The following is a 26,864-nucleotide window of genomic DNA, read 5'->3' on the forward strand; positions in this document are numbered from 1 at the left end:
CATTAGGATGAGATTTCTGTGGGAATTTAATATTCAAATACAAAGACTCAAATCACTGTATAGCTTAGAACATTATCTACTGTCTTTGCATACTATCGTAGTAGTTGATCTTCCAAGTTATACTGAAGAGAGTAAATCCTGGGCTCAATCCTGCAAACACTGTACATGTGAGTGACTTGAATGGAACTATTCCTAAGTAAAGTGTTCCAGGATTGGGCCCCCTGTTACTGCAGTAAAAACCTGTTAAGTGCATAACTGTTTAGTGCAGAAGTAATAGTCTGTCAAAATTTCTCTAAAATGCATGTATTTATTCATTCTTTTCTGTGAAGGTATATTTTGGTTGGATTAATAAAAAATGTGTGCATTCAGTGTAACTATTCATGTAATGGGCACTCTGGGAATGAAGTCTTTGCTTGTTAAAATATATTTCTCTTCTATTCTTTTTGTTGTTTATTCCTACATGCTGCTTGTTCATATACACACTGCTTTAATACTTTGCAGATATGGAATTTTCTGTGCTTCTTCATTACCTAAGTGGTTTGAGAACATTTTTTCACCGGAGACAGTCAGAAAATTAATTTAATGCTTCTCTGAAACGTGCTAGATGTTTTTTTTTTTTTTTTATAAAGAAGTTAGGGACTTCAATTTAAAAACAGTGGGTCAGATCTGCAGCTGGTTTAAATCAGTGTAGTCAGTGGCGGTAAGCAGATTTACACCATCTGAGGATCTGGCCAGTTTAATGAAAAACTAAAATTAAAAATATATTTTTCTGAATAAACAGAATATGGTGGGAGAAGAGTGAACTTGCAGACTCACTCGACTGAGTGGAACTCCTCGGATTCCATCAACTCGCATAAATTATCATAGCTCCATTGACTTGACAATTGACACAGCTGAAGATATGCTGCTCTTTGATGTTTTTTGGCTTTGTTAGATAGGTGGAGATGTTTTCGCCTGTGGCTTAGTACTGGAGTTTTGCAATTATCCTGCTCCTATCTTTCCCCTTTCCTCTTTTCCTTCTGCTGCCAGACTCTGCAGATTTCTCTGTGTTGACCTCAACACAATTTCTTTATATCAATGCTTCGTGTTCTGAGTGGTTCAGGAAACCAGTTGGAATTAAGGTTTAGTTTCCCTTCTGTGCTGTACTGTGCCTGTAGAGTCTGTACAGCACTGTCCATGGTAAAGGAGATCATAAGGAGGGTGAAGTCATGGACAACTGCTCTCGTTGCAAGCATTAAGAACGGCAGATAAGGGCTCCATGTCTGTGCCAGCAGATACTGGCCTGATCCCCATGTGTGAAAGCTCACTGGGGGCTGTGTTGGTTTTGTTGGTCTAAAGCAGTCACGATCACCCCATCCACTCAGAGACCAGCCAGCACACACCCAAAAGTTGGTGGCATTGACTAAGGAAGGGGCGAGAACAAGGCAGGCTGATTCAATGTATTGCTGCTCTAGCCTTCAGTGGGAGAGGAAAGCTGCCCTTCTCTAACAGAACTAGAAGAGGCAGTGGTGGAAACACCTGGCCACTTTGCACATTCTGGTGAATCTGGCCCAGTCAGGAGCTAAATACTGCAGCAATTCTAGCATATATACACTCTGCGCTTATTGGCTGTAAAGTTGTTGCAGATACTCCACATTAATTCTGCTTTTTACCTGTTCAAGTGCTGAGCATGGCTGTTCACACATAACAGGCATAAAACAAAGTGCTGTAGATGCTCTTCACCAAAGCTTTACGAGCTCGCTCTTCTTGAGCAGCCGTCACCTCCCATGTAACACAAAGGCCACGTGCAGGGCTGCTTTGCAATCCTGTGGCATTCACCACCATTTTCTCATTCAAATGAGGAAGTTGTGGGAAAGTCACGATGCACACTGCAGGCTCTTGAAAGAGTTCTCTTGCGGCTGGAGCTGTAAACGTCCTACTGAAATATTTCTACAGATGGAGATCTTTGAAATAAACAGAAAAATTTCCCAGGATAAAAATTTTCTTTTAAGGCTTTTGGAACACCTCCATATATCTCAGACTTGTTGGACTGTTGAGGATCCCTTGACAGTTGCGGGTTCTGGAAAGTGTCTCCTTGACTGCCTGCCCACGACACTTCCCCTCCTCCCCCCAGTAGCCCTGGACCTCACTCCATCTTGAAAATGCTCATGGGAATATGGGAACTGGAGTGTGTTCGAAACTGATGAGATAAAGAAAAACAACTATAAAACTTTATGCTATAAACACTTCTAAGAGTAGTATTACATCTAGTACAGTCAGCCTTACACATATGAATCCATGAGCTGCTAACTCATTGAACAGCTAATTGCTCTTTAGTTCCTGATATTTTCAAAGAAAATGAGTTGATTTTAACACTGGCCATTTGTTTAGGTAAAATAGTGAAAAGTATAACTGTGACTTTTTAATGCCTTTTTCTCTGGTAATATGAAATGAGTATTGAGTCAGTCAGCTATATGTTGTCTGCTTTTGAGCATATATCCTACGTTTAAAGTTCAAAGGAGGTTTTTGTATGTTTAAAATTGACTCTGTGCTATAGTGTTTGAACATGATTGATATGTTTCTTGTAGACAGCTTAATGAATTATTTAAAATAGGAAGTATTCTTGAGTTACCTTCTGTATCATAGGGAGTAGGTAGTACTTACTGACGTCTGCCTTTGATTTATAGGCTTCTGCTCCATCTACTCTGATATTATGACTTCCTTTACAAAACCTATATTACTCTTGATGAATTGATTTAGGTGGGATATTGCTATACTTGCTGAGTCTATCATTCATAAATGATGTAATTTTTTTCACAGTTCTTTTCTGAGCCACTGCAATTGTAATATTTAAAGGTTTTAGACTGGCTATAGTAAAGTCTTCTTACTCACTTCCTGCCTTGATTTGCCAAAGCTAAGATGTGACGAGCTTTTAAGACCAGGTGCAGGACCCAACTATTTCCCCAGGTTTCTTTGTGGGGGCAGGTGGATGGGGCAATGAGGGATTGAGTAGGGCTGTGTGAGAACCAAAGGAGGAGACCAGGATAGAGGCCTTGTAGTTTGTAATTGTGAATGATACACTTACATCAGGAAGATCCTTGAGTATGTCTTCAATATTTATTTACTGTCTTTTGTGAAAGAGTAGATGCCTAAATGTGTGGTTTGTGCTTAGAGTATGAGATAAAGCCCCTGAAAATGTATAACTTTACTGTCATCCCCACTTCAGATGTCACAGCAAGTTTGATCTTCAGTATGTTTATATCTGGGGCTGTAAGCTTTTCAGAGCAGGGGCTTTTATTTTTATGCAGCCTCAAGCACATTGTTGGTGCTAACCAAATAATGATGAAAAATTACATATAGTCATGTAAAGTAGTAGCCTAAGCGTGGAACACGCTTCATTATGTTGTCAAGTATCAGAGGGGTAGCTGTGTTAGTCTGAATCTGTAAAAAGCAACAGAGGGTCCTGTGGCACCTTTAAGACCAACAGAAGTATTGGAGCATAAGCTTTCGTGGGTGAATGCCCACTTCATCAGGCTTGCGTCTGATGAAGTGGGCATTCACCCACGAAAGCTTATGCTCCAATACTTCTGTTAGTCTTAAAGGTGCCACAGGACCCTCTGTTGCGTTTCCGTTATGTTGATTCATTCTAGACATTATTCAAATAATCGAATATATTGTATTCCTGCTTTAACTCCTCAAAATGTATACAAGAGAATCAGGTTATTCCAAACACTTCAGGAAACTTACCTGGGCACTTTAGTCCATTTATTTGTGTGTTCATTTTGGCACATAGCAGAAAGAGAGCCTGAAACAAAGGCACAATATGTTTCTGATTCTATATAGATTTTTGTACAAATGTCAGAAAATAGACCTGATTCTGCTCCCTTTAGAAGTCTGTGGCAAAATTTCCATTGACCTCAGTGGAAGTAAGATTGGGTTCAATATTTTGCTATGCTTTATAGATGGCATTATTTTTAATGTATTTGGGATTTGGTTGTTTTTCCCCCTAGCTGGGAGCATAATCCTTGGACTGCATGTTCTGTTTCCTGTGGAGGTGGAATTCAGAGGAGGAGCTTTGTTTGTGTAGAGGAGACCATACATGGAGAGATACTGCAAGTAGAGGAATGGAAATGCATGTATGCCCCCAAGCCCAAGGTCATGCAAACCTGTAATCTATTTGATTGTCCTAAGTGGGTAGCTATGGAATGGTCTCAGGTAAGTTGAAAAATTATTTGTACTTAATTTTGAAAGGCAGCCTCTAATTGTGTGCAGTCATATAATTGTGGACAAAAATAATTGCAGGCACATTTTGTAGCACTTAGCAGTAGATATTTGTCTACCTGATTTAGCCTACAATTCATGATGTAAGATATCTCTGTGGAATAAAATGCATGCACATTTTCTTTTGCCTGCAGAACTGTGCTTGCAACTTTATGTGGAGGCAAAATTATAGCCACAAAATCAGAGTGAGAAGCTCTTTAAAAATCAGGACTTTTGTCTCCCATTTCTTGATAGATGTAATCAGGGGTGAAAGTAACTTAAGGGACTTACCGGTACGCAGGGCGGCTGGGGTCCTGAGCAAGGTGGGGGGGCGGCTCAACTGGAAGAGGCGGGCTTCAGGCGGAAGGGGCGGGACTGGGGCCAGGGGCTCCCGGCTGCTGCCACTACCCTGGGGCTCTGGTGGCGATTTAAAGGGCTCGGCCACTGCCGGGAGCCCTGGGCCCTTTTAAATTGCCGGGCCCTGGGGAAGCTGCCCCAGTACACCGGACCTGACCGGCTTACTTTCACCTCTGGATTTAATCCTCCACTGTGGATAATTTGCCAAGAACATGGCTGTTTGGGGATTGAGAGGTATCTGTATGGATGATTTTCCTAGCATTCTTCTTACCTTTCATTATAGTAACAGGAATATAGAGCCAAATTATCTTGGCTCTGGTTATCTGACATGGACAGATAACACTTCTATGTTTCCTAAGTTCATCCAAATAAGATCACTGAAATGCAGTTGGAGAAGCATTCTGATGTTTTTTCTGACCCAAATTAAACCAAAAACCACTAAACATGTCATGAGAGAGCTTATTCTCAGTAGATTCCCAGTTCCGTTATAGACTGTAGCTGTTCAGATAAGCTTTGCAGAACCCAGGAAGACACCCCACACACACACACACATCTTTAGAGGTTTGTCCATCAGTAGCCATCACTAATATACTTTAGTCACTTGGCAATGCAAGGTTATATTTCAATAACGTTTATCTGAAATCTGATGGAACAGCTATTATAGTTTTCACTTAAAGTTTTCACTTAAGGCCTGATGCCACGCCCACTGAAGTCAATGGAAAGACTCCATTTTACTTCAGTGGGCTTTGGGTAAGGACTTAAAGCTTCCAAATTCATATTTATGAATGGCAATATTTTTGAAAAATATTTTTAAAAGAATCTGTGGAGTAATGTTATTGTATTGTCTCCCTTAGTGCACGGTGACCTGTGGCCGAGGCTTACGTTACCGAGTGGTATTGTGTATTGACCATCGTGGCCAGCATGTCGGGGGCTGTAATCCACAACTTAAGCTACACATAAAAGAAGAGTGCATCGTGCCAGTACCATGTTGCAAACCAAAAGGTAACTGGAACTTTGTCTGCGTGTGTTATTGTTTTGCAATTTTGTTAACAGAAGTAAAGGGTCCCTAGTCACCTCTCCCAGAAGTGGCAGAAGCTCAAATTTGCCAGGACTTGTTCCAGTGTTGGCAAAAGGAAGTGCTGTTGCCATTGGTGGTAAGAAAGGTATATGTGTGATATTTTTTGCTGATAACATGATATCATGTAATGAAAACAACAAGCGCTCTACATTAAAATACATAACTTAAGTTAAATAGCGGAAAAGTGGGAGCAATACATTAGGTGCTGGGGGATTGCTCAATAACATTTTCAATGGGAAGAGTAATATGTAATCGTGCTAATGGTACATATAACCATGGCCCTTGTTCCTCTATATTGACAGCTCGAACTACAGAATTCTGCATGCAACATGGAAAAACCTTAAATAATGTCCATGCTGATTTCCCTCTCCTCTTCTTTTCCACTTCATTTCTTTTAAAATAATCTTTAGTGCTTAATGACATGGATTAACAAATGTCCTTTAAAAATTGATTGAGGAATAAAAGGTAGATGAGGGATGTGGGGAAATAAGAGGAAACAAAGAGCAAGAGGTATGAGAAGATATAAAAGTGACATTTTCTATTCCGTTCTTATCTCATATGTACAATAGATAGGTAGGTAGATAGATAGGTAGGCTTCTCTGTCTCCTGTCCCAGTCCTGGTCCCTCAATCTTAGGGTTGGAAGTCTTTTCAGTCTTTTCATATTTATTGGAAAAACTTGTTGGGAATATTCACAACTCAACAGTAAGATTTACGTAGTAAAATGAATAGCAAATGTAGTTAAGAGCTATTGAAACCCAATGACTTACCACAAATAAGTTGGTAGGGCAGGATATTTTGAGGTTTTAGGGAGTTCTCCAGGCAAAAAATCATCAAGGGACAAATACAACAGAATTCTCTAAGCCTTGCAGCAAAAATGGTAACGAAAGTATTATGGAACTTCAGGGGACCTGCAAGGAGAAGAACTTGGTATGAATGTGCTTGTATCTGCACACTCCAAAAGGAGTTTAGATAAAGTTCTTTGAAGTTTCATTCTTTTCAGTACATGGAGAATATTTTGGAAGACTTCAGAGCTTAGGCCAGTGTTTCTCAACATTTTTGTGCTGGCTACTCCTTTTGGACTTTAAAAAAAAGTTGTGACCCCCACTACCAGAAAAAATTGTGACCCCTTACCATCAGCCCCAGGGGATGTGGGGCTCCAGTCCCTCCTTGGGCCACAGGGTTTCAGCCCTGCGCAGGGCTGAAACATGTAAATTAGCTTTATGCGGCCCCAGGCAATTTCCCTGCTTCCTACCCCCTTAAGCCAGCCCGGCTTGAAATCCCCCCCCCCAAAACAAAAACAAAACAAAACCTTGATCCCGGTTGAGATATACTGGCTTAGGCAATCAAGAGAGAAAGTGTTTCACATCCAAGTCTCTAGTTTGAATCCAGCCCATCTGTATAATGATTGAAATTTGTTACCCTTTGACAATTCTTCTAACCATATATGGTGAGCTGGCATTGCCAATCTATTACTTCAAGATTTGGGTGTCCACAAATAACATCATTGCAATTGGCACTAACCAGCTGCACTTTTGGGAAACTCAGAAAAGAAGCCAAAGATTGAATGGACATGGAGACTGAATTTCTGGTACCTTCTCACCCACAGAGGTATTCCTGCAGGTCAGGGTTTAGTAACAATGTCATAACGATATGGCGGAAGTTGTATTACTGAATAAAAGATTTGCAGTGCTGCCTATCTGGTACATTTCTCAAATAGTAAATGAATATTACAAGGCAAACAAAATGTAAAAAGAGAAGAGTTTCCTTATCTGAATTATAAATTTTACCCTATAAAGAATTCTAAGATGTTTTATGCTCAAAATTGCAGATTGAGAAATATTGTTGCATTTTGTTTAGTTTTGTTGGAATAAGGAAAAGGCCAGGAATAGAAATTGTGGTAAGTCGCATTCAATTTGCCATAAATACTCATTCACTTTCCTGTTTAAGTTCTTCCTTTCCATACATAGTGACACTGAAGTGAGTAATAATACAAAATTTGCATTTAAAATGCCAAAAATTATTAATAAAACAAAGCAATGCCAAATTTGTTCTTGCTGCAGTTTTCTCACCTCTTGATGTGAGACCTGCCAAGCAAAATGCCTGCCCAGGTGCAGACAAATCAAATGGAATATTATATAAACACTTAATGAATAGAGATTAAGGCAGTTGTCAGTCTCAAAAAGTAACAGCAAATACTTCAGCTGTAATATGTGTCACTAGTATTAATTTCCAAAATCACAGTGTGGGATAACAGTAGAAGAAAAAGTGGTTTCAATAGCAGAGATGGGCCTGTGGGCAGATTCAGTTCCAAACTTCTCTAGAGTTCAGACGAGGCTTTTTGGATCTGGGCATTTGTTTTGGACTCAACTTTACTCAATGCACTATGTAGACACTAATGTGCTGAAGTGAATAATGCAATATGTATTAAATGCTTCTGAATTTGATGGAATGAATTATGTTTTTTTTCCCTACCAGAAAAAATTCCTGTAGAAGCTAAGCTCCCCTGGTTCAAACAAGCACAAGAAATAGAAGAGACCAGAACAGCATCAGAAGAACCAATGTAAGTTCCCCTTTCTGGGTGGAAAAAATATTGCTGATATATTGTACAAGTCAAGCCTGTTGTCACATAGATGGATTTGGCATTTGATGCTCTGTGGGACTGGGCTACCTTGTGGGCTATTATTCCTGGTTTTATATCTTGACTGCCTGGCTTTTGGAACAGCTGTCTTGAGTGGCATAGAATATATGGGCCAGATTGATGGCTCCCTATGCATCAATGGAGCAGTGCCAGGGGACCTTAATTTAGCCTTGAGAGCTGTTGAGGATTTCCCCAGTGTGGGAGAATCCTCAGCTGATGTAAAGCAAGTGTAGACTGCTTTAAGCCAAACATTCCCTCCCTCTCAATAATGTAATGATTGTGTTGGAGATGGAGAGGGGCACATTGCTGGAAAGAGAAATACCTCTATGCCCCCCCCCCCCCCAAAAATACACACTATGCTAGTGAATTGAGGGGAGTTACTTATAATTATCTGAGCCATTCAGAAGATGTTGCTTGGGCCACCCACCACTTTGGCCCTGGGGCTGAGAAATAGTTGTGTTCACAGCATGTGCATAACTGACATTTCCTTGAGTCCAGCTCTATTCACACCCCTTTAGTTCAGTTCAGATCTCCGATGCAATGAACATTCATAGAATCACCTGTGTGGAGAATAACTGCAAGTGGTGCTTATCTCCTTCATATATTTTAACTCCAGCAGGTGTTTACATGGGTTTCCAAGGCATTCACTGTAATGTGTTGTGTTTGGGCCAAATTCGGCTCTTATTTATAATTATGTAAATCTGAAGTTACTCAGATGAGCTCAAGATTTACACCACTGTACCTGAGAGCAAGAATATGGGCTCCTAATATTTTATTTTTCTTCTGCTGCTTAGCTATTCTTTATTTTGGCTCATACGTATTAACAGGTGCCATTAAGAGTAATAAAGCATTTGACACCTGCACTGGCTCACAAAGGACACCTCCTGCCAAACAGGTGTTACTTGCACTATTATGCTAGCTGCCATTGGAAATTTTTCATTGACTGGCACCTATGGCCAAGAGTTGACTATTTGTGAGTGGTTACCCTGCTCTCTAAATTGGTGGCCATGAATGCAGAGGCCATGTGAGAACAAGGCCATGACAGAACAAGGAGTAATGGTCTCAAGTTGCGGTGGGGGAGGTTTAGGTTGGATATTAGGAAAAGCTTTTTCACTAGGAGGGTGGTGAAACACTGGAATGGGTTACCTAGGGAGGTGGTGGAATCTCCTTTCTTAGAGGTTTTTAAGGTCAGGCTTGACAAAGCCCTGGCTGGGATGATTTAGTTGGGGATTAGGTCCTGCTTTGAACAGGGGGTTGGACTAGATGACCTCCTGAGGTCCCTTCCAACCCTGATATACTATGATTCTATGTCTGAATGTGAACTATGATTGTTGAGGACAGTAATGCTAGCTGAATGAGCCTCTTCATGTTGAGTGTCTGCATCTGGGAATGGACAGATGTGAAATCGCCTCTAAAGAGGATTCAGCCTGAAAAAATAAAGAGATGTTTCTTTGGCCATGCAAAATCAGGTGTGGTGGTGTATGCTGGTGGGAAGCATGAACTAATGTATTCTCCAGGCCCTTGGGGTTCTCAGTGATATCTCTACAGAACAAGCAAAGCACAAACTATTGGTACAGGTCATCCCAGCTTAGCAGTCTGAATGTCTTAAAATGACAGTGGAACCATAAACTTTCTAATGGGTTTACTTTTATCCTTAACTTACAACCACACCAGATATACACTTTAATATGGCTGAATTACTGTACTGATGCCTTTTCTCTCAGGTGCCCCGCATTCTGAAAGACACCATGCATTTGGCTAGGTTTTCAGTGCATGCCCTGTCACATCTCCTCATTCTCCTGCCTTTGGTCCTCCCTTCTGAGCAATCCTTATTCCCACCTTGGAGACCTAACTTCTGCTCACCTTTCAACCACTCTACCCTGTCCCACCTTCAAGGATCTGACTTTACCATTGTCATAGCAAAAATATCTGGACCTGGGTCCAAAAGGCCCCTTCAGCCACTCATCACTAGTGAGTCCATGACACCCCTTTTCTCTACTAATTTTCATGGTGTCCTCAGGTCTTCCTACTCTGGGTACTCTGTGCTCCCCTGGGACCCAGCTCTATTACCCCAGCCAGATCCCTCATTCACCTACATAAGTTGCTGCTGTCTTCTCCTACCACCACTGGGATGCTAGACCTGCTCTTACCCTATTCTTCTGAGGAGGCTGGCAGGTAAGGGGAATTCAAAAGCCATTAAATAGATCTACAAGTGAAGCTGACCTTGAACAAAAGTAGATGAACTAGAGTAGGACACTTCCCAGCTAACCTCCTTATTAACAGTAGAATATGGATTCAAATTCATTACAGTCCTTGGGACTGGTTACTGAGGCCTCCATTTTCCAGCAAAATGGAAGGATTCTGCCTTCATTCTCTCTCTCAGCTTGCCCTTCAGTTACATGAACAGTGCTTTGCAATTACAACGATTTGTCACAGCACCTTTTGAGTCTTGTATTCTATCTGATCTGGCCATTTCCAGCTGGAATAAGCTTTTTTTGGGTCAGAGCATAGGGTCTAAAGGAAAACTGTAACACACGGTTGTTACTTCCCCCAGAGTGAACAGTAACAATAATTCCCTCCTGCTTGGAGTATGTTTAACTTTGCTTTTGTAGTTTATACGTGACACAGTATGACAATTTCTAGCCCACCTCTGGCTAGCATAGGGTTTACAGTTTCCTTGGTACGTTGCCACTTTTAACTTTATTTATTCTTTTGTCATCCAAACTAAAACCGCAACATGAAATCTCAGCTCCTAGTTCATCCTTTTATTACAGCTGTCTTTTGTGCCTTCAGGCGATATTTTAGTTGATAATGAATAAGGGAATAAATGCAGCTGTGTTTTCAAACCCGACAAACAGGGGATTTGCCAAACCAGGAAGACAAATACCTCTGCCGCTGTGGTCTACCACGGCTGGTGTCCTGAATTTACATAGAGGGTGAATGTTCAAAAGCCTTTTTTTATTATTATTAGGAAAATTTAAAAATGACTGCTTGTAAAGCAAGGCCAAGAAAAATGTAGGTTTGACCTTTTTAGTTTTTAGTTGTGGAATGTGATGACAGTTGATACCCATCATTATTTTAAATGTTCCTCCCTTGAGCCTTCTTAGTTACAGTAGGATTCACAATGAGGCTTCAGCAAAATTTTACAACCTTTTCTTTTAATAATAAGTTAAAGAAATAGACACCTCTGCTGCCTTTTCCTTTAATAACTTAGAGAAATAGAGGATAAATTTAGAATGCTTTCAAAAGCTAGTATGTTTTCTCAGCAACATGAGAACATCAAAAATAATTGTTCACTAGGTTTGTACAGAATTGCATTTACTAAAACTGAAATGTGGTGGGGTCTTTAAGGTTCCTATTCATTGCATTTAAAAAAATTCTCCCATTTGTGCCCTTTTTATTTTAAGTACATGTATTTCAGGCTTTCTTGCAGCCTCTCCACAGAAAGGTGGTCATATATTTTGCCCAATATGTAACCACTCAACATGATAAAATCTGTGGCTCTGGATTTTAAAGAGGTGGTTCAGTGATGGGCAGGACTCCAATGTTTTAGAGGTTCTATTCAGATAAGCACCCAAACATTTAGATGCTTCTGCAAATCTTATCCAGTCTCCTTGGATCTGCAAAGTTGGACTGGAAATATCAAAAGAACAGCCTTTCTTGAGGGATTTTGGCATTTCCCAAACCAGAAAGTGCAGGCATGGGAAAACTTAATAATAATGAGAGAAGTTAAGTTTTCCAGATCTTCTGAAACACAGAGAAGGTTGAGTTTGAGCAAAGGTTTGAGTTGACTGTTGCCTTATCTTTACCAATTTTCTCATCAGTAGTTTAGATCACTGCTTCTTTTTCCCAGCCATCCCAACATGGCCCTACTGAACACCCACTTTCCTCCTCATTAGATCATGATTGGTGGGCCTGGTCTCCACTGCATTGCACCTTGTGTTTGGTCATTTACACATGTGCAAAGTGTGCCAAATCATAATGATAGCATTTTACCCCCACTTTGCACAGATGAAAGTGATTGCACGAGGTGGTGAGACAGTGGAGAATCAGGCCTCCTGTGACTTGCATAAATAGCTTTTTCGATTTGATTTGGTTGATTGTTTTGTTAAGCATTCATGCAAATCACTATGAACACATCTTAAAAACTGGAGCCTTCTCTATGAAATTCATTAAAGGCCTCAAAAAACCTTCAGAATCCTAAACATTCCATTATAAACTACCTAACAACTTGCAAGGGACAATAACTTGAGAGCTGCTTTGATGCTACTTAATCCTGATCTAAACTCAGTCTGGGCCTGTTCCCATTGAAGTCAAAGACAAAGTTGCCAATGACTTCAATGAAGAAATATCAGGCTCAATATGTTGCCAAGCGAATGCTGTATATGCCACACAATGAAAAATATAGATCCTCTGATGTTGGTGGATTATTCCTTTTTATTATCTCAGTCAAACACTGAAGGCAAAGGACCATAATTTCTGCTTCAGGTTGTGGATTTAGCTAATTAATACAAAACTGGCACCTGATCCAAATTCATGATTTAGACAGAGTACTGTCCTGTCTCCAGAGCTCTGCATGCTGCCCAATCAGCTATATGCACTCATTTTGTATTAGTAGTCTCCGTTGGCTTTTGCTTAATTTTAGCTATTTCAACTACAGCTTACCTTTGATGAGGTCATCAACTTGAAAAGAATTGCTGTAATATGGGGTTGTTCTAATTAACCCTACAGTCATGTGATTTGGTTTAGCAAATGACAAAGTAGAAATTCAAAACCCATGTTTTAATTTTTTTAATCTTGAACTTTGCTATGAAATCCCATGCACGAATATTCAACAGGAAACCCGCTAGTACAATATAGGTCTGGTGTAAGTCAAGGAATAATTGCCTAGAATTTTCTGAGTTTCTTTATAAATTCTATGTATGTAGAATATTACCCAGATATGGTTCTTTTTATGGAGAGAAGATCAGAATTTTGTCAAAGCATTATGCACAATTGCCCTGATCCAGCAAAGCACATAAGCATGTGTTTAACTCTAAGCATTTTACCGTCACACTGATTTCAAGGGACTACTGAAGTGCATAACGATAACCACATGCTTATTGTTTTGGAGGATCAGGGCCATTTTTGACATAACTATCTAGACATTTTATGTGGCTCCCTTTGGACCTTAACCTAGCCTCTATTGAGGTTATGAGGTAGCTTTCTTTGTTAGCAGGTTTTCCCATTGCTGTGTACTTCAGGGTTTCTCACTCATAAGCAGCTGGCTGCTGTCAAACAAGTTGCTGGACTAGATGGACAACTAGTCTGTCCCAGTATGGCATTTCCTATGTTTCCTGTCACTGCAGTATAGGAGCACCTGTAGTTTGTTTCTGGCAATACTCTTCCAATGTAGAAGATTCTTTTAGTGCACTTCAAATGTTGTCAAACCTGTGATATGCTGAACACTTTCAGTTCCTGTTGACTTCAGTAGGAGGTGAAGGCCCTCAGCACCTTTCTGGATGCATTCAGCACCCTCCAAAATCAGGCCAAAGTTTGGGATGTTTCCATTCAGGTAAAAGTAAAAAAAAAAGCCAAATCTTGACAAATTTGGAAATCATTGTTGGGCAGAACTTGTCGGGGAAGTTCAGCAGCAGCTCCTCAGGGGTGATCAGCTTCTTCCTAACCCGTATTAGCTAGTGCTGTTTAGAGAAGGGGAAAGACTCACTCTTCCCTCTTCTCCACAGCAGGTGCTCTTTGGAAAGTAGCCCAGAGGCCTAGTGGGAATATATCTATAGCATAACTACTGTGTTATCTCCTGCTCATGTCGTCTCATGCCTCTCTGCAGTCGCAGAAGGCAGTTGGCTTGACATAGTAGTCTGTCCACAAACTCTATTCTTCAAATTTAGCAACATTCTGAGTTTGAGCTCAGAGTATCAACCATGCTGTGTAGGTGTTGTTTACACTTAGAATAAGCACAGAGGGCAAAACGATGGCTTTGTCTCAGTCTTACATAACTGGCTGCTTTTAAATTTTAATAAATATTTCTCTGCAACAGAGCAATGGATTTTTTAATTGCAGAAAGGGGAGGAAAAGCTGTTGGAACAAATAGATGTCTAATTTGGATCCTAAAGAGGTGTCCTTTGCTGATATTTTAGGAGATAATAAAGAAATGTTTTTATTTCCTCTGACTGTTTCATGTAGATCTGCTCCAGTTGGAAAATTTAAAAAAAATCTGTATATTTCTTTCACCAAAGTGTTTGAAACCTTAAGAAAATGATCTATGCAGTTACGTATTTAACTTGTCAAATTATCCACAAATCCACCCAAGATGATTTGTGGAATTCCGCCCTATTGTAATGGTCTAATTTTGAACATTAGTATCTGACATAATAAAGGCCCTTGAAGTAATAGAAGATTACACATTTTTTTAAAAATATTACCTCTAGTTCATATATTAATGAGATGTGTACAATAAGATTTAATTCTAGTTACTCAGGAGCATAAAGACACACTGATGAAAGTGATAGTCCACCGAGCAAGTTAATCTCTTCATCGAAGTTAGGCCTCCTATAAGATGAAATCTAAATAGCATCCTGTAATGTTCTGCATTGGAGGTGGCTACATTTCAAAAAGTACCTTTCACTAGGTCTATTAAATGTCATTACAATGATGTCCTGTGGTAGCCCTTCTGGGAAATGTGAATAGAGTGCAGATGTGCTTTTGGCATATGTATGACATTGCGTGCTTTGAGAGCTATTGTAACTCGATGTGTAGACCTATATATACAGCTTGGCCTTCTGAGTGCTCCAGGAGTTTTGAGCTACCTTTGGGTATTGTCTTTTTTCCCAGAAAGGTGAGTTGCTTTTCATTGCTCCGTCTGACTTTTCTTCCTCTCCCCACAATCTTGTCTGTTGTCTTTGTTTAGTTATGTGGAATTGTGGGTAGGGGGAAAGTGAAGAGGATGTATTCTTGGGGCTTAATGATAGGATTTGGGTACGTTATGAAACTGTATCTCAGGGCAGGTCTTCACTACGGGGGGGGGTGTCGATTTAAGATACGCAAATTCAGCTACGCGAATAGCGTAGCTGAATTCGACGTATCAGAGCCGACTTACCCCGCTGTGAGGACGGCGGCAAAATCGACCTCCGCGGCTCCCCATCGACGGCGCTTACTCCTACCTCTGCTGGTGGAGTAAGCGCGTGGATTCGGGGATCGATTGTCGCGTCCCGACGAGACGCGATAATTCGATCCCCGAGAGATCGATTTCTACCCGCCGATTCAGGCGTGTAGTGTAGACCTAGCCTCAGTATAACCCATATTATTCATCATGTGCTTTGCTAGTATGTTGGCCATATTTGCATTGTTATATTACATTAACTTTTTGTAGCAATATTTTAACTCTCCACATACATGCAAACTCATATCGAGTGCAAATTTCTCCTCCTTCAGTTTTCTTTAAGTTGCTGCACTATGATTATTTGCAGGTTTATTCCAGAACCCTGGTCTCCATGCAGTACTACTTGTGGTCGTGGCATTCAGATGCGAGATGTGAAGTGCCGTGTTCTTCTCACATTTACTCAGACTGAAATGGATCTGCCTGATGAGGAATGTGAAGACCCCAAACCAGCAACAGAACGAATATGCCACCAGCCATCCTGCGACAGTGATCCTGTCCCATACACCCCAGAATTTTCACGTGCGGAAGATAGCAGTTTGATTTATGATTGGGAATACATTGGTTTTACTCCATGTTCGGCCACATGTGTTGGAGGTAGTTTAAACATATTTTCATCTATGGTGTTTAAATTTGACATTGTCAAATAACTGTTTGATATTATTCCAAATTAGTTACATTGACATGTAAAAACAAATTCTGAACTTTTAACTTGTGTTAATTCTTTTTACCTTTGATGATAGCATCTAAATGTCCCTTGCTTCCACATGCCTCACAAGGTTGTAATGGAGATAAAATTGGTTTTCTATAAATCTTTGAATGAGAAACTGGTCTGTATTCAGTCAACCAAGTTATGGAAAGTTTCTGTCAACGTTGATGCAGCAGTTAGTCTTGTATTATCAAAAGATAAGTTACAAGGAATCACTTCAGACTATCAGCCGGTTTATGGGTTTAGATAAATGAAAATATATGTAACAAATCAATGACAAATGTGCCTAAATGTTCATTTTTCTCCTAGGAATTTATATGTGCAGTTTCTGAACTAAAATGTGCATATTAACTATTCGCTGTCTTCAAAATGCTGTCATTTTTTATGGTACTGTAGATCTGTGATATGGTAGCACAGGGAGACATCTCTCCAGACATGGCTGGGAAGGAGCTCAAATAGGATGTTGTTTAGGATTTGGTCCAGCGTATCCTTCTGTAGGAAGCCTGTGCCATACATCTGTCTGCAAGTAGTTAGGCACATTCCTCCTTTAGATGTAATCTAATCTCTCAGCCATCTGAACTACATATTGCTAGACAATGTTGCTACTATGTACTGTACTTTGGAACTGACCATAGAAGTGAGTTATGAAGTGCAAAGTGGAAGCAGTGGAATTGTGAACACACCTGTATGTGACAGGAATGATGACATCAATGGGAAGTGAAGACAGTTGTACCCACAGAAGAAATATAATAAGTAGAAAAGGGCTGAGCAGCAACAGTTTGGAAGTCAAGAGCCAATCTAGAGCTCATAGAAAGTGGCCTCCTTTGTAGTGGTCACCATCTGGAAGTTTGAAGACAGGAGAAGTTGGGAAAGATGCCCAGATAACTATCCGCATGATGGTAAGTGACCAATATAAAAGCCTCCCTTATCATTTAACATTCTTGTTTTATTGATGGCACTGATCCCTAATAATGACAATGTACCTGATCATGGAAAGTGTTGCTTTCTGCCATTCCTCACTTGTTTCATTGGGCATTACAGGAGCTTAGCCTCAGGAGGATATGACTTATATGTATGTATGATTTGTTTGCAGTTTTGACAATGACTATTGTGATCGATTATTTTATCTATCTGCTTTAAAAAATTGAGAAAATATTTAAAACCAATAAGAGAAATGGTATTTTAAATTAGGAACAAGGCTTTCACTAGCTATAAGTTTTTTCAGTTCTCTTGATTTTACTATCCAAATTTATTTTTGTAACATTTAGTCATTTTATCTCCATCTTTAATCCATTTTACCAGTGCTTCTGGAGGACTTCTCAACCAACGTGTTTTCAAAAGGTGTTGAATTCTCTCTGGTAGTTTTGAATTTTGAGCATAGAATGGAGGACACATAAGCCAAATTTTCAAAAACAGACTCTCAAATTTTACCTCCTATATAGTCAGTGTAAAAACTTACATGTGAAAAATTGTACCTGCAAGTTGACAATTAAATTTTGGAGGCTGTGTTGAGGCCCATAATTTCACATACCAGAAACAAAAACCTTTTTTTTTTTTTTTTTAAATGGTTAATAATCAGAATCAGGGCGTGATTCTGCTCCTGTTATAGCCAAATGGGAGTTTGGGCATTGACTTCATTGAGAGCAATATTGGTCCTTTGTGATTTAAAGAGGCAGTTCAACCAAACATTTGCCTCTGGGTATTCATGAATTGAAACTACTACTTCGGCATATAATGCAGAATGTTTGAAATGAAGAGACTTTTCATATGTGTTCTTGAGTCTTCAGTAGAACCTGTAGCACCACATGTCTAGATGTTCTTCATATGTGCTACTCCCAGGAAATGTGGGAAGTTTTTGAGACTATTTCATCAAAGTTGAACAGCAATATCTTTCCTGTTATGTTAGTTAGATAATCATGACTTTGTTCTCCTATCAACGCTGTTCATCTAGCTGTCTTGGCAAACACTTTCAAACAGACTAAAAATTACCTGTGGATAAATTGTTTTAAGAAACCAGACTTCTCTTGTGTTTCCAACTTATTGCAGTGTACTAACTAATGATCTCACTATGTCTATTTTTTTCCATTGTGTAGTTCAAAGGATCTGATCAATTTCAGCTCAGTTTTAAATCCGTATCTCATTTCAGTAAGATGAACTTTTTAGTTATAAGGAAAGAAATATGATCTTTTAAGTTAGGAATATCAAAATGTTATGTAAAGTGTGAGAGCTTCTGCGTCTCTAACATGCATGTATCTATCAAGAGCTTTTAAAATACATTCCTTAAGATTTCTATTTACTTGGAACTTTTCTCTTAGTTTCTTAATGCCTGCTTTTCCCTGACCAAGAGGAGGCCTGCTCAGTCTAAGCAAGCTGCAGACTTTATTGTCACTATGTCATATACTGCTTGAGCAAGGACTGAATCTGTGTTGCAGTGCTTGTCATCTTTATGATACATTACCCCTAAATCCTCATGTGGACCATGCATAAGATTCCGTGTTTGTCACAGAGTCATGGAAATCGTGGATTCTGTGACTTTCCGTGACTTCTGCAGCGGCTGGTGTGCCTGGCCCGGGGGCCACCTGAGCAACTCAGGCACCCCCTGGGCCAGGCGCACCAGCTATTGCTGGTGCAATCTCACTCCCCACTCACCCCACAGCAGCAGGAGTTTGGGTGTGGGGGGGGGGGGACTCAGGGCTGGGGGTTGGGGTGCAGGGTGGTGCTTACCTAGGGCAGGCTCCCTGGAAAGGAGACAGGAACGCCCCTTCCTCAGCTCCTAGCTCCATGTGCTGCCTCTGTTGGCAGGCACCGCCCCTGCAACTCCTATTGGCCGCAGTTCCCAGCCAATGGGAACTGCAGAACCGGGGCTTGGGGTGGAGCAGAGGCAGCACGTGGAGCTCAGGAGCCGGGTAGGGAGCCTATCCCAGCCCTGCCAACCCTCCCCCATGAGCACCCCCTCAGGCTGGCCCCCTCCCCAAGCACCTGGGGAGCCCCCCCCAGCACCCGCAGCACCCCTGGGCTGTCCCTCCAAGCCATTCCCACCCCCAAGTTTTAGTTAGGGGTATATAGTAAAAGTCATGGACACGTCATGGGCCGTGAAGTTTTGTTTACTGTTCGTGACCTGTCCATGACTTTTCCTAAAAATAACCGTGACTAAAACGTAGCCTTAACCATGCATTCAATGTAAACTCGCTCAGCCCCTCTCCTAAAAAGAGGTAAAAATGCACGCAGTAACATCCTTTTTTATTAGATATATGAAGAAAGACCTGTCTGCAATTCATTATCCAACAGCTTCTTTCTCTTCAAATTAATTATTTTAGCCAGGCTTTTTATTGTGTTAGACTGTGTGCACTCTGAGGAACAGACCATCTTTTGGTCTCTCTTTGTACAGCACCTAACACAATGGGTCCTGGTCTATGACTAGAGCTCCTACACACTATAGTAATACAAGTAATAATAATTATAATAGTGCTGTTGACAAGAACTCTTTGGCTATTCTTCATGATTATTCTGCACAGCATCTATATAAACCGTTACGGCCCATGATGCAGCAGCAATTTGGGTGTCATAAAAGTCACTGCCTTCTGACCATTAGCCTATGTTATGTCACTTATCATAATTATTACTTCTGTCATCAGTCTTTCCATGAATGCAAGTAAGAGGTCTTCCATGTTAATTAATTATGAAGTAGGCATCATTTTAAAGATCCCTAGTGAGACAGAAATGTCCAGAAATTTGAAGAATTGTCTATATTTTCCTTAGTACCTGAAGAAAGTCCACACACCACAAAAATCATGGGTCAAATCCCAAGGACTTTGCTCATATGAGCCCATAATCAGACCAACTCCCTTTGATTTATTTAGGGTTTTGCTTGAGTAAAAATTGTGTTGGGAACTCAAGGTTTTGCCTCATTTGTCCAAAGAAAGTGTGTGTGTTTTTTCACTGTTTGAAGAACTATGGCCCTGATGCAAGCACATGGGATGTATGCATAAAATTGATATGCATGATACTGTCTGCAAGAAATAATGCCAGTACTTGTTATGTGCCTGGTTATCAGATCATTTTTTGTTTTGTTTTAAATCTGCAGTATTTCTTCAGTCTTTATGTCAATTAGTTAATGGAATATGTAGTATTCTAAACAGATTCTCTCTATTTCAAAATTATACAGTCTAATTTAAAAAAACAGATTTCTTTACCTACTTTCCTAATAATGCTTTTGTTTATGAAAGAAAAATTGACAATCCAATGTACTTGTCATTATTAATGCTCTGAATACTTCTTTGAATTTCTTTCTACTTGGACAATAAGAATGAGTTAACTCTATTTCACTTTCAGTAATTACCAGTTTCATTTTAAGATTCCTAAAACTGCAATATTTGGGTTTCCAACATGGAAGGGGAATGTGTGTTTATCAACTGTTTTCACTTTAAATTGTGGGAAAGTTTATTTTAGAATCATAGAATATCAGGGTTGGAAGGGACCTCAGGAGGTCATCTAGTCCAACCCCCTGCTTGAAGCAGGACTAATCCCCAGACAGATTTTTACCCCAGTTCCCTAAATGGCCCCCTCAAGGATTGAACTCACAACCCTGGGTTTAGCAGGCTCAAACCACAGAGCTATCATTTTTTAATTGACTAGATTTTAAATTGACAATTTCTCTTTTAGTTGACAGCAAGGCAAAAGTAATCTGAAATAAGTAAATTTTTTTTTTCCTTTTCTAGGTGTAAGGTTGAGTGAAGAGACCATCCTTCTGCCACTCACATTTAGCATCTTCTGTCCTAACTCTTTACGGTTTTCCCTTTCTAGAGTTAAAGTAAAGTATGCATTTTGCAAACACTCTGATCTTTTAACACAACTTTGTGCACTGTATATTTCTTCCCACAGCAAAGTTGTCAAAAACTGTGAGTTTGTGAGGGTTGTATGCTGGGTTAAAATAGAAAATATTCTGTTGCACTGATTAGTAGAATAATTACTATAATAGCACATCAAAATACTGTAAAAATACTTAGTGCTCTATCGAGACCTGCCTGAGTAACTTATCTTATACTTGGGGGGGTGGGGGGGAGATGGTTAAATGTTCTACTATGTTAGCATCACAAGGCAAGAACTTCACACATATGACACTCTGTTTGTCTGAAGGTTTTATGACTTTTATGGTTTGCAAGATGCTTCCCAAACCCTGCAATATAAGAAGTTTTATCACTGATTCATGTTACAAGCCAATATTAAATTGTGGTTGCAAACAAATTTATAATTAAGATCAATCTCTTACACATTTTATAAGTAAATTATAAGGAAATGCTGCATCAATGGAGTGTAACTGTTTATTGGAAAGCAGCATAGATCTGAAAAACAAGTCTGCTTTACAAACTTTTTACAGTATCTCTTCTGTTATACCTTAAAACACCAAAACACTATAGCTTTTATTTTCTTAAAGCATTTGGAGTAGAGAATTGTAGCAGTTTGTGGCACTCTGATGCGTGAAATGAAAGACACCTCATACACCGGCTAAACCAAGGTGGCATGTCACAGCCAAAATTAAAAAAAAGGTGTGACATGCTTTTTTCCCCCCTCATGGATATACTCACCACAACATTGTAATATAAACTGCTGATGACAGAAATACTGACTTGCAGAAGGCTCAATATAGGAGTCTCCTATCATACCACCCTCTCCGTGCGAGAAGTTTAGAAAATATTATCCAGCTTAACCCATTGCAAAATAACTCTTTTTCTGATCAGCTTTGACTATTTTTTGTTTTTGCACAAACGTGAATGTTTCCATTCTAATCCCTGTAAAAGAGATGTAATTTAAGTCTGTTCTAAAGGCAAAATTTGGCCTAAAATAACAACTAAGAAGCCAATTTTGTCTTGCTAGCCAGAACAAGGCACTTGAAGCAGAAACAAACCCTTAACACTATGCCCAGTGCAGGCATGGGCCTTGCAACTGGATGAATGATGAATATATGTTTGAGTGCTCATCTGATAACCTCTTCCACAGCTCTACCTCAGCAAAATTCTACATCTGGATCTTTGTTTCTGAATTGTACATTAGAAGCAACATATTTCTTATTCAGGGAAACTGAAGGAAACCAAAATGTTTGAATGAATTCTTCTGAAGGTGTGTCAATCATTTAGGAGGTGCTGCAGTATCCATGGTACCCTGGTCTTTAGTTCTGGGATAGAACCTTGGAGTTCTGTAAAACTCATGGTGTGTGGTGATTTGCTTTGATTTGGCATTTTCACCCTTGGATCATGTTGTGTGGACATTTGATGTAAAGGATATAATCTAGTCCCTAGTGTGAAAGAACATTTTATTAAATGTATGTGTTGCAGGTAATGCAATTTTCAACACTTAATGACTTTTATTTAATATAAGTGACTAGGCGGTCAGTTATGCATAAGGTCAGTGCTCCTGTTACATAAAAACTCAGCACTGTGCAGACATAGTCAAAACAATTACACAGCAAAGGCTTCCTGGAATGAACATCAGCCCCAAATTGGATTAAGATGGATCCCAGTGAAAGTCTAAAAGAAATCTAGAATCCATAGTGTTGTATACATACATACATACATACTCCTGCTACACATATGGTTTGTATTATGCTTGAAATGGTTAGATTGGTAGCTGTATCATCACAATGAAGACTTGCAGCCTTGTCTTGAAAGAATAAATATGCTGGATTGTATCAAGATAATTCATAGATGGAGGCAACATTGATTTGTGATAGGAATTGCCAGTGTTCAGGAATGGATTGTACTAGCTCTTGACAGAGAGACAATTGCAATAATGATTAACAGAGTAACTTCAAATGCTGGGCACCTGCTACTAAATTATAATAATGAAGAAAAATATGTTTTCTGCCTAAAGTGCATGAGGCAGTTCAGTTTGTTCTTCTACATACCATTATGATGGCCACTGGTTGAACAAGTGCAAAGTCTGAGATGATAGTGGCAGATGGAAGCACTTGAGAGCACATTATAAAATCATTTGTCACTCTCACTAGGAAAGAAAAAGACCAGTTATTACCTGAAAGTCATAAAACATGCACCACTAACCTTAGGCAGAAAATTTTCCAACACAGAATATTTCATGGAGTCAGCTGAAATCAAATGGACTATTAAATAACCAACAAGTGTCAAGAAACAATTAATGGCGTACAAATTTATCTAAAGCAAGGGTATTTATAACAATCATTGTCTAGTGATAATTGGATAAAACAGAAAAATATGTGATGTTTTAATGTACCATACATAAATAACAAGAGGAATTCCAGTTAAAAATACAAACATATTAGAAACCTTTCAAGCTTTTACACATAAGACAAAGAATATAACCTACTACGGAAAACACATTTGTAGCCCTAGGAGATTTCTTGGGGGGAAAAGTAAATTTAGAAGGAAGGAAGCAGATTCTCTGAACTGTGACCATGTTACCTGTTGTGTATTACATTAGCCATTTTCACATGGTACCAACAAAAGTGCATGTGAGTGCATTTCAATGCTGTTCTGTTCAATAGGTCAATGATAATGACTGTTGTTTCTATTGCATAGATACAGAAGATTTCCAAAGCACTTTACTAAGTTTTGTGTCCTTTATTTCTATGTGCATTTCTCCATTAAGTGAATAGAGTTTGCACATTGAAGACATAATACTGCCTTGTAGAATAATAGTATATGTGAAACGGAATACACCATGCAACTTTAAAATGAACAATAAAGCTCACTAATTGACAAGTGTTCACCGAGTTGTGTTGATCTAAACCAGATTTATCGGCCATCATTTTTTCTGACTGATAAAAGTTTAATTATTATTGTTCTTTCATGTCTCAGCATAACTATAATTAGAGCTGCATTTTGGAGAGAAGCGGAGGGGAAACCTGTGTAAGGGAACGCTGTATACACTGGGCCTAGATCCTTAGCTGGAGCTGAGGAGCCATTGGCTTTATGGAGCTACCCCAGTGTCCATCAGCTGAGGATCTGGCCCAGCAGGGATCTCTACATGCCGAGTCAGCCATTTTCTTGGCTGTAGTTTAGAAACTTTATGTAATTTTTGTCTCTTCAAATACTTAGCTCATTGAAATCCCATTTAAATCAGTAGGAATAAAACAGCATTCTGCTCCTACGGGGTGAGTCCAGCTCTTTGAAAAGGCATTTATTATACACTGACTGCTGACCAAATCACTCTAATTGCCTTGGGGTAGCACTATTAAATAGAGGGAACTTTCCAAAATCAGTGTCATCGGGGTGCCAGTCATGGTGTCTTATTTTCTTGGTGTTACAGAGAGAGAGGCAGACAAAATCACTACTCGCCAATTTTCTGTTTTTCTGAAGGGCACAATGACAAACTGGCACCTATCAATATTGTTTATTTGTATCCACTCCAAGAGCTGATTTGAATCTAGAAAAAAAATCCTACATTGGGGCATTGCTGGCTGTGAATAAGAAATCCCAGAAATGTTGCACTGTAACTCGGTTTTTAATTTAAAAACGCCTTCTGAGTTTCAAACATATTTTAAAATATTGCCAGTGCTGTTATGAGTCAAATTGTTAATTTTAAATCTGCCGTCTAATTTGGCATCCAGAATTAGTTCTGATTGAGACTGGGGGGAAGAGAGTGGAGGTTATAAAAATTGTTCATCTGTCCATAGAGCATCTCATGTGTGTGTTTTTATTTTTAAATCCAGGGACACAAGAAGCTATTGCAGTGTGCCTGCATGTGCAGACAAAACAAGCTGTCAATGACACCCTGTGTGACAACGCCATGCGACCACCAGCAATGACTCGCACTTGCAACATGAAACTGTGCCCACCACGGTACGCTTTAATAATGAAATCAAATTGTGGAAAAGAAATGGCTAATATGACATAAATAACCATACATTGTCTACTGACTTTATCAGACAAGGATCAGGTTTAGGGTTGCCAGGAGCCCGTTTTTTTTACCAGAACACCCGGTCGAAAAGGGATCCTGGTGACTCCGGTCAGCACCGCTGACTGGGCCGTTAAAAGTCTGGAAGCAGCAGCATGTCCCCCCTTCGGCTCTTGGGCGTAGGGGCCGCCCGGGGGCTCCGTGCGCTGTCCCCAACCCAAGCACCAACTCTGCAGCTCCCATTGGCCGGGAATCACGGCCAACGGGAGCTGTGGAGGCGGCGCCTGCGGACGGGGCAGCATGCAGACCCACCTGGCCGTACCTCCACGTAGGAGCCAGAGGGGGGATATGCCACTGCTTCCAGGAGCTGCCTGAGGTAAGCGCCGCCTGTTTGGAAAATATTTAAATTCAATTTACTGTTTGGAAAATATAGTCATCTCAGAAAGGCAGGGCAGGATTTAACAACTACATCAGCTAAAGAGCCTTTTTTATTCACCTAAGAAAACAGAATGAAGATATTATTATATACTGTGGTGTAATTTTTTAGCTTCACAATGCAGAGGTCTTTGTGGAAACCACTTTGATATGAAGCTCTTCAATAGACCTTGCATTAACCCTTCAGAGAGATTCCTTTTCCCAAGGGCCCAGTGTTAAATAGTAATTGCATAGAGTTAAAGAGAATAGCCTTAGTGATGTATGTTTTGTGAAGGGAACTCTGATGCCCCCTTTTAATTGTAAAATATAATTAAACTATCAAAAACTTAGAATATTGCATTCAGTGAGAAAATTATGGTTCAGAGGAAAAGGTCAAAGCCAAAACAATAGTATGTTTACAGAAACTTTCTCCTGAAAAACATGTGGACTGAAAGTTAACAGGAGCAGGATGTTTGATAGAAAATGTATATAAATGTAATAAAAATGTAGTAGATATTAGAAAAGTCCCCTTAAACCATATAAATGTCAGCATGAAGCGAACAGGAGGCTGATTATTCTATGAGGAATGTTCTAAATGTGAATTCTGGAATCACATACATTTATTTGGATTAGCTCTTTACAACTTTAGTATTTATAGTAAATAAAATACATATCTTCCTTACATTCAAGCTTATAAATGTAATTCATATTTTTTGTTATTGCAAATGTAGATGATAGTCTGACCCTCGCAATATAAATATGCCTTTGCTTCTACTTTGTTTTGCTCTGTGTGGGTATAATTTGTGTCCAGATAATCCCTCCTCCACATGCCATTCTTCTGCATTGTTTAATTAGAGTGAATTTTTTTGCCAATGAGTTTTTTGGCACAGGTGGGAAACTGGCCCCTGGAGACCGTGTTCTGCTACTTGTGGAGTTGGGATACAGACAAGAGATGTGTACTGCCAGCAACCTGAGGGATCCATTGTCACTAATGAAGACTGCAAAGATGAAAAGCCTCATGCTTTACAAGCGTGTAACCAGATTGACTGCCCCCCTGCTTGGCATGTTGAAGAATGGCAGCAGGTACAACAGATTATGGAAATAGTTTAGTTGTAAGCATTTTTCTTCTGGTTAGTTACCTAATGTGCTCTAATTAGAGTAACCTGGAAGGTCACTCAGAAGTTTGTTATTGTAGCATGGTTCCAGCTGACATCGAACTTATTACACCTGTAGTCTCCATTCTTCACTTCACTTCTGGGTGAAATTCAAGGTGCTAGTTAACATCTTGGAAGTCCGGAAAGGCCTAGATCCCAGTTAGTCCAGAGATCACCTCTCTCTCCATACCCCACAAGTGAGAGAACCTGCATTTGGAAGCAAGGCTTAACTTACCTGTCCCAAAGGTGA

General features: G+C 39.8%; 1 protein-coding gene across 1 annotated transcript in view; it reads left to right on the forward strand.

Annotated features, from left to right (window-relative positions):
* The window catches only part of ADAMTSL3 (ADAMTS like 3), a 279,159-nt gene that overhangs the window by 191,229 nt on the left and 61,066 nt on the right, over positions 1 to 26,864 (forward strand). Inside the window, exons 12-17 of the mRNA XM_065412052.1 lie at positions 3,990 to 4,194; positions 5,451 to 5,598; positions 8,151 to 8,235; positions 15,780 to 16,066; positions 24,862 to 24,991; positions 26,351 to 26,543. Coding sequence (XP_065268124.1) covers positions 3,990 to 4,194; positions 5,451 to 5,598; positions 8,151 to 8,235; positions 15,780 to 16,066; positions 24,862 to 24,991; positions 26,351 to 26,543 — 1,048 coding nt within the window. The remainder of the gene's footprint in view (positions 1 to 3,989; positions 4,195 to 5,450; positions 5,599 to 8,150; positions 8,236 to 15,779; positions 16,067 to 24,861; positions 24,992 to 26,350; positions 26,544 to 26,864) is intronic.

This window comes from Emys orbicularis, chromosome 10 (assembly GCF_028017835.1).
Source record: "Emys orbicularis isolate rEmyOrb1 chromosome 10, rEmyOrb1.hap1, whole genome shotgun sequence".
Lineage (NCBI taxonomy): Eukaryota > Metazoa > Chordata > Testudines > Emydidae > Emys > Emys orbicularis.